Here is a 12,168-nt window from a genome sequence, read left to right as displayed (position 1 = left end):
TTCATGCAGATGGTGTTGAAGGTGGCCTGGTTTTTGGACTTTCACTCACCAAATGTCTGGAGATTGAACGGAGTCGTAGTAGGGAGGCAGCAGAGAGGGCAGCAGCAGCTGCTGCAGCAGCTGCTGCAACCTCTGCTGCTATGTGTGCATCTGAGGAGGGTGAGCCATCTCTTAGCCGCAAGTCATCACATGCGGGTTCTCATGCTTCCTTCTCCTCCCTCATTGAAGGCACCAAACAGGTTTGTCTCAGCCACTTTGATGTTAAGATTGATTTAGTGTGATCATGAGCTTTCTTTAGGAAATGCTTAGCCTACTCAGATGATAGCTTTGTGACACTGTCATGTATGAAAATTGAAGTTATTATTATGGCAGCCCATTCTTTGGCTTTGAATCATTTATGTAATTGGTCTGAAATTACAGTAGCCCCTTTTGTATGAGGATTTGTCTGATGCCAAAAAATGGTGAAACAGAGTATATAATTCTCTCCCAGCACATTACATAGCCTGCTATCCTTAAGATTTTTAGCAAATCCATCTGAATGCCAATCCTTGTGAATAGGGCCTTGGGGTATTGTCATTAATTCGTGCTAGGGTATTACATCTGTTTATGGAAACAGTAGCGTCAAATGAAATATTGATTAAAGAACATTGCATGTAATCGTAGAAATGTTTATGCACGAGGAATTAAGTTGCTTTTAGATAGCAACAATCAAGGTTATACCCAGTTAACTAAAAGTCACTATTTTGTAACCACAAATCTGTTTTGTTGTCTTAACATATTGACTGTTACACTAAAAAGCAGTGTTAGATTAACCTAGAATTGGTTAGGTTTGTGTAATATATGTAAGGCTTGCAGCAAAAATTAATGTCCAAATACAGGACATTTCAACAAATGCTGGCTTCATTTAGTTGGCTTGTTGCTTGTAGTGCCATCCATGCTCGAGGTAATATCTAAGTGTATATAACTTTGGTTTTATGCAAGATACATATTATCAGATTAAGTTACAGCTGCAGTAACTTCAGTTACCACATATGTTGGCATGAAAGATTACAAGTGTGAACATAAGATTTCTAAGAAAAAGAAATGTAGATTTTCACAAAGAACATCATAATATATTGATACTTGCCACACAATACACCTGCTACAGCAGATATTCTCAAATTTGGAATAACTCCATCCCACTGAAAAAACACCATAAAAGATAGTCATTACGAGTCCAATAATTTTTATAACAGAAAAGATAGCTAGTGTAACACCGTCTTTGGTTCAATCTCTTATTGATGCCAAAATCAGATATGTGTGAAGGATGTTTGTAAGTAAACGTTGAGTGACCAAGAAATGTAACCAGAGTTTTGCAGAAAACTTCTCTTGTAGCAACAATGATTCAGTTTTACTGTACATTTATTTGAAGAAAGAATAATAAAAGTATTTATTTGAAGCCAGGTTCAGGGTGTATGATATGTTTTATGATATCACACATATCAGATAAATAACTTTTTGCAGCAGGCTTTTAAAATATAGGACAAAGAAAGCTATCATTAATCTTTTGAGAATGGTGTGCTATTGTGATAATGAGTTTTCCAGATTCATAACCTTTAATTGTTTCCACAATGAAATTTATTATTTTCTTGGGTTTAATTTGAATTTCTTCTTTTATGTATTATTAAGTGCATTCATGATATGATAATTACATGTGTGACAAAATAGATAACAAAACACTTGTCATCATAATTGTGTATGTAGTCAACAACAGGTTCCCTGGAGAGTCTCAACCTAGAGAGAAAGCGGCCAAGCCTTGTGGGTGGTGACTTACTACCACCTGGGCCAGCCACACCAGATCTCTTAACAGTGGAGCCCAGCCCGCAGATTCCTGGCCTGGTCAATATGTGCTTGAAACACCTTGAGACCAATGGCATGCATACACTTGGCATCTTCAGGGTGTCATCTTCCAAAAAACGGGTCAGACAGGTAGGTGTTGCTGGCACTGCACATTAGTCTTTATTTTGCAACAAAATTTTGATTGTCATCATACTACTTTGGTTACTTTTTTCTCATCATGGCTTATCATTTTGATTATTTGATAGCTACGTGAAGAGTTTGACAGTGGACGGGAGGTTTGGCTCAGTGAGGACCACTGCCCACATGATGTGGCAACTTTGCTAAAAGAATTCTTCAGAGACCTTCCTGAGCCACTGTTAACAAGAGAGCTTTACGAACCCTTCATAAAGACACAGAGTAGGTGGCCTTTAGGAATCTGGATGCCTGTGTTTGTTGTTATTGGCTTTACCATTTAAGGAAATATTGTCAGAATGGAAATAAACTTATGTATAACTGATTTTTGGTATGCAATTGGAATACAAAACAGACATAAGTTTCTCATTCAGGACACTTTTTGCGATGTCATGTGATACATTATAAAGGTAAACTTGTTGAGGGATGGTAGAATATGACCTGAGATACAATTCTCCTAGAACTGACATCATACAGTATTTATGAATTTTAGTAATGTGCAAAATGTATCTTTACATAAAGCACATATCATGAAACTTTACTTAATTGCTAGCCATTGTGCTTATCTGTCTTTTACTTGAAACTCTAAGGTATAAACAGAAACGGATAAGTGCCTGGATTCACTTTACGCTTCTTAGATTAAGTTACTGTGAAAAGTTAGGTATTTTAGTTGAAACATTATAGATACAGCTGAGAGATCTACATACAGTGAAGAATTGTGTTTGATACATATAAAGATACGGTAAGTGTCATAGCCTAGCCAGCATTGAAAATTGCTGACAACAAGAAATTGGAGCAGTCATTTTTCCATGTTTTACCCAACATTTTAGCTGAATCTGGAATTATTTCATTATCAATACTTCAAGGTGTTTCCAGTGGTTCGTAAAGTGGGTTTTCGATAGGTGCTCCACACAGGTTGGAGAGGAAGTTATGTAACTGATATTGTGGTTGACTATATTGTCTGTATATTTCAAATATATTTATTTTTTTCATGCATAGGCCTGATAGTTTGTGTCTTTACTTCATCAGTAATGGGGAAATTTTCAAAGGTACTCCTCCAACCCTCCGAGGTGACCTCCTGGGCATCATCCCTTCTTCTTTCAGGTCAGTGCATGTCCAAGACAGTGCAACAGAGCCACCGACATAACGAGGTTGACTATTTCCTTCACTGAGGTCAGTTTACTGATCTTATGTGGCCTCATTCATCAATTTCTGCCACTGTACTGAAATATATACCACTTCCTAATCTGGACCTCTCTATGATTATGTGGTTGGAGATGTTTCTGACGAGGTTGGAATGTTTACGCCAAGGCTTCACCTCAGAACACAGCGCATTTTATACACAGTATACAAACACAAGTTTTTACAAGAACAGTGAAACAGGTGACCGATGTATTCACACAAAGTGGAGCAACTATTAAACATCATAGAAGAGATTGCTGATTTAGTGTCACAATAAGAGGAGAACTGTAAGATTCCCCTTGTGTGCATCTTTGAAATTCACTAATTTTCATGCAACCGACTGGATGTAAAAATCAATAATTTTATCAGTTTAGGCTGGGATTCATGAGGAACATTGTGGAATTACCTTTCAGGAAAACTTTGATATCTTCAATGTATATATATTCTGTTGAATTAGGCTGTAACACATATCCTTCATAGCATTTTAATCTAACAAGAGCATCAAGTTGGTCCAGGTACTGATCCAGTGTTGTACAAACTGTTATATCAAGAAGTGATAATTTGTTAAGAAATATAGGTATAGTCAGCAATAAAGATTTGCTACTCATGAGTTCAGGGAATTTGAAATGAGAAATGTTGCTCTAGTTGTTTTGGTATGGTTTGTACTTATGGTTTTTTTATTTCATATATATTATTATATCCCTTTCTTATTCTTTGACTAAAATCTTTTGAATATCAAAAATTATTTTTTGCTGAAATAGGACAAACCAATAGAATTCATAACTTTGGTGATAATCACTTTGAGAAGCATTAACACCACACTCATATTGCTATATAGATGAGATACCGGTAAATGATGACAAGGAGAATTTGTCAAAACTGTCTCATTTCAAAATGTAGAACATGTCAAGTGCAGTGATACTGTTTTCTTTAATTACACATTTGAAAGATATTGTAATGTTGATTAATGTTGTTGCCTGTGATTTTACAAGATCAGTAGATCATATATTGCAACTGTGAATTAGATTATTCAAAGGCTGAGAGGAGCTTGGATTGTTCTGAATAAAACTAGGGAAAAAACAGATAAGTAATCACATAAATAAGAATTGTTATAGGGTAGTTTGCTATTGGGAGATAAATGTTAGAAAATGATCCCTTTAGATTTGGGTAATTATTTTTTACCCATCATTGCTCTCATGATTATGATGACTAACAACTACAGATGAACTGATATTTTATTTATTTATTTATTTTGCTTTGTCGCTGTCTCCCGCGTTTGCGAGGTAGCGCAAGGAAACAGACGAAAGAAATGGCCCAACCCACCCCCATACACAATGTATATACATACACATCCACACACACAAATATACATACCTATACATCTCAATGTACACATATATATACACACACAGACACATACATATATACCCATGCACACAATTCACACTGTCTGCCTTTATTCATTCCCATCGCCACCTCGCCACACATGGAATACCATCCCCCTCCCCCTCATGTGTGCGAGGTAGCACTAGGAAAAGACAACAAAGGCCCCATTCGTTCACACTCAGTCTCTAGCTGTCATGCAATAATGCCCGAAACCACAGCTCCCTTTCCACATCCAGGCCCCACACAACTTTCCATGCTTTACCCGAGACGCTTCACATGCCCTGATTCAATCCACTGACAGCACGTCAACCCTGGTATACCACATCGATCCACTTCACTCTATTCCTTGCCCTCCTTTCACCCTCCTGCATGTTCAGGCCCCAATCACACAAAATCTTTTTCACTCCATCTTTCCACCTCCAATTTGGTCTCCCACTTCTCGTTTCCTCCACCTCCGACACATATATCCTCTTGTTCAATCTTTCCTCACTCATTCTTTCCATGTGCCCAAACCATTTCAAAACACCCTCTTCTGCTCTCTCAACCACGCTCTTTTTATTTCCACACATCTCTCTTACCCTTACATTACTTACTCGATCAAACCACCTCACACCACACATTGTCCTCAAACATCTCATTTCCAGCACATCCACCCTCCTGCGCACAACTCTATCCATAGCCCACGCCTCGCAACCATACAACATTGTTGGAACCACTATTCCTTCAAACATACCCATTTTTGCTTTCCGAGATAATGTTCTGATATGAACTGATATGCATATTTTTATCTGAAGCAATGTGAAATTATGCATAATTATTCTTTTTTTTCAACTTGTGCCTCATTTGTGTATGAGGAAATATAAGCAGTCTGTCCTGGCAACAGCATAGCATAGTTGCTCTACCATAAACTGGAATGCATGGGTTCATTAGATTGTGTTGCTTTAACGAGTGACAACGGTAAAGAGACTTTAGAAATAGGCCAAAATGAGGGTGGCAGGTCCCTGGGGAAAGAAGGCATCAGTGATACTGGTTGATATGCCTGTGTACAAAAGAAAGTGTTTGGGAAGTTCAAAGTTCTGTGATTTGTAAGAGATCTTTAAGGATCTGCGGTAAGATATTAAAATACAGTATGTGTTTGAAATTTTGCATCTATTGAACATACTCCATTTTCTGTGAGTGTCATTTGGAAACTTTTTTTAAGAAGACATCACTGATGATTGCTTAAGTAAAGTAAAAGCAAGTTTTCCTGTGCTAGCTTTAAACATTGACTTATGCTGTTAATTATGTTATTCTGGTGAGAAGTCATTATAGCCATGTTACTTTTGAGGTTGGTCTTCTTAAATGACCATTGGGAAAATATGTGATAGTCTCCATGTAAGCTCTAGCAGGTAGTCAATATTGAGGACATTATCTCAGACTGTTCTGTGTTTATGGTTATTTTCCGTTGATACCTATACTGATGATTTATTCTTTGTCTTGACATAGTCTTAATGAAACTATTAAGCAATGCTTCTGGAGAAAAGTTCTAATATATGATTTTCTCATTTAAGTTTAATTTTGACTGACTTTTTTTATAAGCAACATAAACTTTCCAACTTTGATTCATGAAACAATGGATTCAGTAGATTATTTACTCCAGGCCAAAATTTGACCACCTATGATCAAAAAGCAAGGTAAACCCCAAGAAATAAGATGATTATGGTCACAGATTGAAGGTAATTTCTTTTGCATTGAGAGTTTTACATTAAGCAGCTTCCCAACTAAAGCAGCTCTACAACCACATAGGGGCAATTTTTAGTTGGTTCTGTAATTCCAACAAAAAAATGAGTTTAAGTATTGAAAGGCTCATTTTATTTTGGTGTTGGGATTGTCTTATGCCACTTCTCTGACCTTTCCCATTGTATCCTCTCTATCACCAGTGTTTCTTTGACTGAAAAGCTGTTTTTACATTGTTCTGCTTAATATGAGACTGTTACTGGATCAGAGTTTCAAAATTGCCTTGTTTTGTTCATTTGCATTGCATACATTCACTTATAAGCCTTCTTTGTCGGCCACAGTACACTCCTGCCATAACTGTGGCCATACAAGGATATCAGACAAATGCCTGAGCAAAAAGGTGCTTTCTTAAAACTCACTTTTCTTTGTTTCCATCATATTGGATTTGTCATGGTCCTTTCATCCTATTCTTATACTTATGCAATCATTTCTAAGTGTACTTGAACGATTTAGTTTTATGTTTACCTCTCTCCACTGTAACAATCCATTGTAAAAGTATTATGAATAGTCATTCATTGTTTCAACCCAACAACTCTCTCACTCTTAAGGCATTATTTACCATGATTCTAAACTTGGGATAGGTATTTATCTTTAGGACCCATTGTTATTTTATTCAAGATGTTATCTATCATTATATTTTTTTCCCCAGTGCATTTAATTTTTTTACTGACCTCACAGAGATCCGGAACCGCAAGTTACAGTTTGAGGCTCTTCAGCACTTAATCCAGCTCATGCCAGCAGCCAACCGTGACACCCTTTACTGTCTTCTCAATTTCCTGGCGACTGTTGCTGAGAATGCACCTGACCAACTAACCACAACTGGTCAGTTGGAGTTAAAGAGTTACCATACATGATTAGGAGTATCCAAGCAAAGCAAGGATCGATCACATACAGCTATTTGTTGTTCAGGTTTAGAAGTAATCAGTCTAGTTTAGGATTATCTAATTAGGACTAGAAGTGATCAGTCAGGACTTATGTTAAGCATGACATGGAGTTTTCAGTCAAGACAGTAATGAGCAGTCAGTTAAAGTTTCATTGCTGATTTTTAGTGTCCATAGTTTGGAATAATCTGTCAGTTAGTCAAGAGGTTACAAAGAATAGGGTTTAATCTTGGATCTCAAGACACAGTATATTATGTCATTTGTTAGGCAGTTCTATGTAAGTACACGTTATTTGTTAGCCAAAGCTATATAAGTGATATCTTTGATATGCATTAAGAGGTACATGTATGGCAGTGGGCTGATGCAGGGAATTTGAATTGGCCAAAGTAAACCATGAAATAGTTTGTGGGGCTTGGCTCTAGGTAGTAGGCACTGGTTTCAGTACACCGTACATGACAGCTAGAGCATGGATGTGGGCAAATGAGGCTGTTGTATATTTGTTTGTGGTGCTACCTCGCTATGGTGAGAGAAACAGGCTTGAAAAAAAGAAGTGTGATCACTCAGCTGAAGCTGGTCAGGCATAAGTAAATTATGGTTTAGAAAACTTTTTGTGTATAACCTACATAATGATAAGAACACCTTTGATGCCATAATAGATCCAGGTAAGAGCACCATATGGTAACGAGAAGGACAGATTAACTATGCAAAGAAGATTGATATTAGAAACAGTAACATAGAAGGCTAACTCAAGAATCAATAACCCTACAGTGATATAGAATGGAAATTAATCTGTTATCACGTAGGCGTGAGAGAGATTTACTGTAGGCGCTGTATAGTTTAACATTGGAACAAGGTTTCAGCAGAAAAGGTAAGATGAAGTGAATGGTATCATACAGAAAAAGAGTGAGTTTCAATTTGGGTTATAGGATAAGAAAGATGCTATGAGAGATAAGCTGGAAGGTTTCATTTCTGCTAAAGTACTGTACTTCATGAAATATATACTACTAAGAAAGCCAGCCTCACTCACCAGTCAGGACCATAGATCAAGGAGTGTTTTGGTGCATTTAAGTCAGTATTATGAGAGTGTAAGACAGTTTTGATGTAAGTATTCAGTGTCCAGTATGGACTAAAGCAGGTACCAACTGATTGTGAGGTCATCTCTGTAACCATCTCTGCCAGCAGTGTCTTCCATCCCCTCTTCTACCTCCTCTGTCAGCACCACTATCACCATGCTACCATAACCTCTTCTACTTCCCTTGTCTTCCACTAATTCTAAGACCTGCTCTGCCTCCCTACACTCTTGCCATCCCTTCTGCTTTCACCACAACCATCATGCCTGCTACCACATGTTCTTCCACCCTTGCCACCATCTCTGTCATTAGCATAACCACTACCCTTGCCACCACCTCTTCCACTGTCTTTGCCATGAGTTACCACCCTCTTTGCAACAAGTGCCACCACCTCTGTAATCACAAACACTCCATGAGTACCCTACAGCCTCCTCTCCCATCATCTCTGCCATCTCTGTCAGCCTCTCTGCCACCACTTTTGCAGCCACCACTTCCACCACCTCTACATCCACCTGTGCCACTAGCTCTGCCATTCTCTCTGCCACCACCTCTGCAGCCACTTGAACCTCCATCATTACCTTCACTTCTGCCACCATCCTTACTACCACCTCTTCCTCCATATCTGGTAGTGCCTCTTCTACCACCACTACCACTATTTCTGCAACCGCTTTTGCCAATATATGTGTTATCCTCTTTGCTAAAGCTCTGCATTCCTCTTAACAGTCACTTGTACCACCTCCTCTGCCATCCCCTCTGCCATGTGCCACCACTTTTGCCATCCCCACTGCCATCACCTCTTCACTATATCTGCCACCCTCCTTGTCATCGATGCTTCCATTACTCATGCCACCACCTCTCTTACCCATGTACCACCACCTGTACAGCCATCTTTGCCAATCAGTTTGCCAACACTACCACCAAACTCCTGCTACTACCCCTTGTAATATCTCTTCCACCCCCTAAAATGCAAGAAAAAAGGCTGAATCACAGTAGTGCCTTACATAGGAAGGTGAGGTGAAGGTGAAGAAGTATTGTCATGTTTGGTGTTAGTGGCAAAATTTGTACAGATGGTTGCTGAGGTGGTGGTTGTATTAGTAGCAAATGGTTGGTAAAAATGGTGGAAGAGGCGATGGTTGTAATGGTGGAACATATATTTGTAAACTTTATTCTGCTAAGTAGAGGAAGAACTATATTCTCTACTTTGTTCAGCATCTGTACCCTCACCTTGGTTAGATTTTAGGTCCAGAGTCAGTTCTCATCCACTATTTGATGTATACCCTTATGCAAGTGCATGCATAGAGATGATTGCCTCAGTATCATCCCAAAATTAGGTTGCCCAGACCTTCATCAGAGATTCCCCTGGTTTGTTATAGATTTATTCTCTTTACATCTGCAGTATTCTCAGCTGAGTTATTTGGTTTCCATGATAGACTGTAATAAGCCTTTTTTGATAGCAGTAATGATAGTAGGAAGACTTTCTTTGCCGTGAAGTATTTCTGTTGCAATTATTTGATGCGAGTACATTAACTCTTTTGCACATGGAAAGGGAATTTAATATCTCTGCATCTCAAAAACCATTTTCTGTCATACACTTCTGTAGTGTTCTCATTCATTGTTTATTCTTTAAGCTTTCTCCTTTCGTACGCTGTTACTATGAAATTATTTCTTCTTATTTTTTTCAGGCTCTTTTCTTACTTATTTTCCTGTGTTTTCTTGTCAACTGGTTCCTCGCTGTTCATGTAGGTGCTTCATATTGATATTGTTACATCGATTCAGGAAGTTAGAAATATTTTAATTGTGTCTTTCCTTTTTCTTCTCTTATTTAATGTGAGCAAGTCTGTGGCTGCCATCCTCTTCCCGTAGTATGGCAAGTATGAAGCTCCTTTTGCCTACTGTTGGACCTTTTTTAGCACTTATCATTGCTTTCTCAAGTGGGGTTACCAGACTGGATATGTGCACTGTAATATCAGTCTGATATGTATTTAAATATCATTTTGAACATGTATTTAAGGATAGTTAGACAGACCAAAATATAGTTTACCACCTTTGCAACTCTTCTAATGTTGTGGTTTGTTAATAGGCTGGGTACACCATTTACTCCAAAGTCCCTTTCACATGTAGATTCCTGTAATTTGCTCCATTAGAGATATCCTGGCCTCATTTCACTGTGTCCTGTCTTCATCACTTTGCATTTGTTTGAGTAGAATTTCATTAACCATATATCTAACCAAATCTAAGGTCTCTTTAGGTCTCTTTGTATGTCGTCACAATCCTGAAATCTCTGTTTCTTTCACAAGTATAGTATTTCCCACAGCTGTATTCATTTATGATTCAGGTCTGTATTGCAAATCATTTTCATAGATTAGGAATAGTAGCAGCCCAAGATTGAACCCTGTGGAACACCACTAATTATTTTCAACCAATTTTGAAAAGGCACCTCTGACACGTGTCCTCTGTTCCTTTCTGTTTAGGTAATTTTCGATCTACCGATGGAGTCCTCTTATGCGTGCCTGGAACTCCAGATTTTTACCAGCCTCCTTTGGGGGACAGTGTCATATACCTTCTGGCAGTTCAAGAGTACACAGTCCACCCACCCATCTCTTTTTTCTAGGTTAGTGCTCTCTCTCTCTCTCTCTCTCTCTCTCTCTCTCTCTCTCTCTCTCTCTCTCTCTCTCTCTCTCTCTCTCTCTCTCTCTCTCTCTCAGAAGATTCATTATGCATGACCCTCTTTCTCTGAACCCATGCTGCCTGCCATTCAAGAAGTTTCTCCTTTGTAAGAACTCAACTAGTTTCCCAAATACCATTTCCAGTATTCTACACATTGTTCATGTCAGAGATACTGGCTTGTAGTTCTGGTGCATTTTTCCTATCACCTTCTTTTAAAGATATGCATGACATTTGCTTTGTTCTACTCCCTTGAAGTTGATCCCTCTACCACAGAATCTAAAAGAACCATTATAAAGGGCTTTTCAAGTGTTTTAGCCCCTCCGAGAATATTTAGGGTGAGATATCATCAGGTCAAACACATTTTATGAATCTAGATCCTTCACGAGCCTTATACATTTTTGTAGTGTCTGTACTTTCCCTGGTCTCTCTCCCATCCCGTTTTCTTGATACCGGTGATGATGTGTTCTTCATTGGGAATACACTATGGAACTCATGATTTGGCCCTTTACATATTTCCTCTTATGTTTAAACCTTTCTTCTCAGCCCAGCTTGCTCCTGTGGAAATTTTTGGAACAGTATAGCCTTTGTATTTGCCTTATTCTCTTTTTCATTGATCATAGTTCTTCCTTTCTTATGGTCCTGTACTCAGTTTTTGCTCCCCTATACCTTTCTAAAGCTTTCTTATGGTCCTATATTCATTTCTTGCTCCCTTATACCTTTCAAAAGCTGTCTATTAACTAGACCATCCATATGTTTTCTGATATATTTCTTAGTCAAGTTCTGTTGAACTGTACATCATCCAGTTTTGACTCTGAATCTTGTAATGCTGTTCCACACTGTAATTTTCGAGTTCATTGTTCTAGAATTTTTTTAAGCTTTGCAAAATTTTGTTTATTGTATCTGTTTTTGGATTTTTGGCTTCCTCTTTCTTTTCATTATTATCTTCCATTAACCTCCCATTCAGACTTAAGCACTGCATGATTACTTTTACTTAGTGGGGTACTCCAGCTGATATTTTCCATTTTCAGGCTGTTGAACTTAAACATGAGATTCAATATTGATGTGATGGACATTTAGACTGTTGTTTTCAGAAACATGGTGTGGAATTTTTCTGAACACATTGCAGAGTATTTTGCTTAATTTTTCTCCTCTTTGGAGCTCTTGAGTGCTCCCAGTTGTTGAATGTCCTGTAGTTA

At 38.2% G+C, this 12,168-nt stretch overlaps 1 protein-coding gene across 3 annotated transcripts in view; it reads left to right on the top strand.

The window, feature by feature from the left end:
- The window catches only part of RhoGAP102A (Rho GTPase activating protein at 102A), a 104,287-nt gene that overhangs the window by 61,961 nt on the left and 30,158 nt on the right, over positions 1-12,168 (top strand). For all 3 annotated transcript variants that reach the window (XM_071689287.1, XM_071689285.1, XM_071689286.1), the window contains 4 exons: positions 10-239; positions 1,744-1,968; positions 2,085-2,235; positions 7,033-7,176. In XM_071689287.1, the coding sequence (XP_071545388.1) occupies positions 10-239; positions 1,744-1,968; positions 2,085-2,235; positions 7,033-7,176 (750 nt within the window). The remainder of the gene's footprint in view (positions 1-9; positions 240-1,743; positions 1,969-2,084; positions 2,236-7,032; positions 7,177-12,168) is intronic.

The sequence above is a fragment of the Panulirus ornatus genome, chromosome 46 (genome assembly GCF_036320965.1).
Source record: "Panulirus ornatus isolate Po-2019 chromosome 46, ASM3632096v1, whole genome shotgun sequence".
Classification (NCBI taxonomy): domain Eukaryota; kingdom Metazoa; phylum Arthropoda; class Malacostraca; order Decapoda; family Palinuridae; genus Panulirus; species Panulirus ornatus.
Note: the sequence above shows the minus strand (reverse complement) of the source record. Positions and strands in the feature narration are given on the sequence as shown.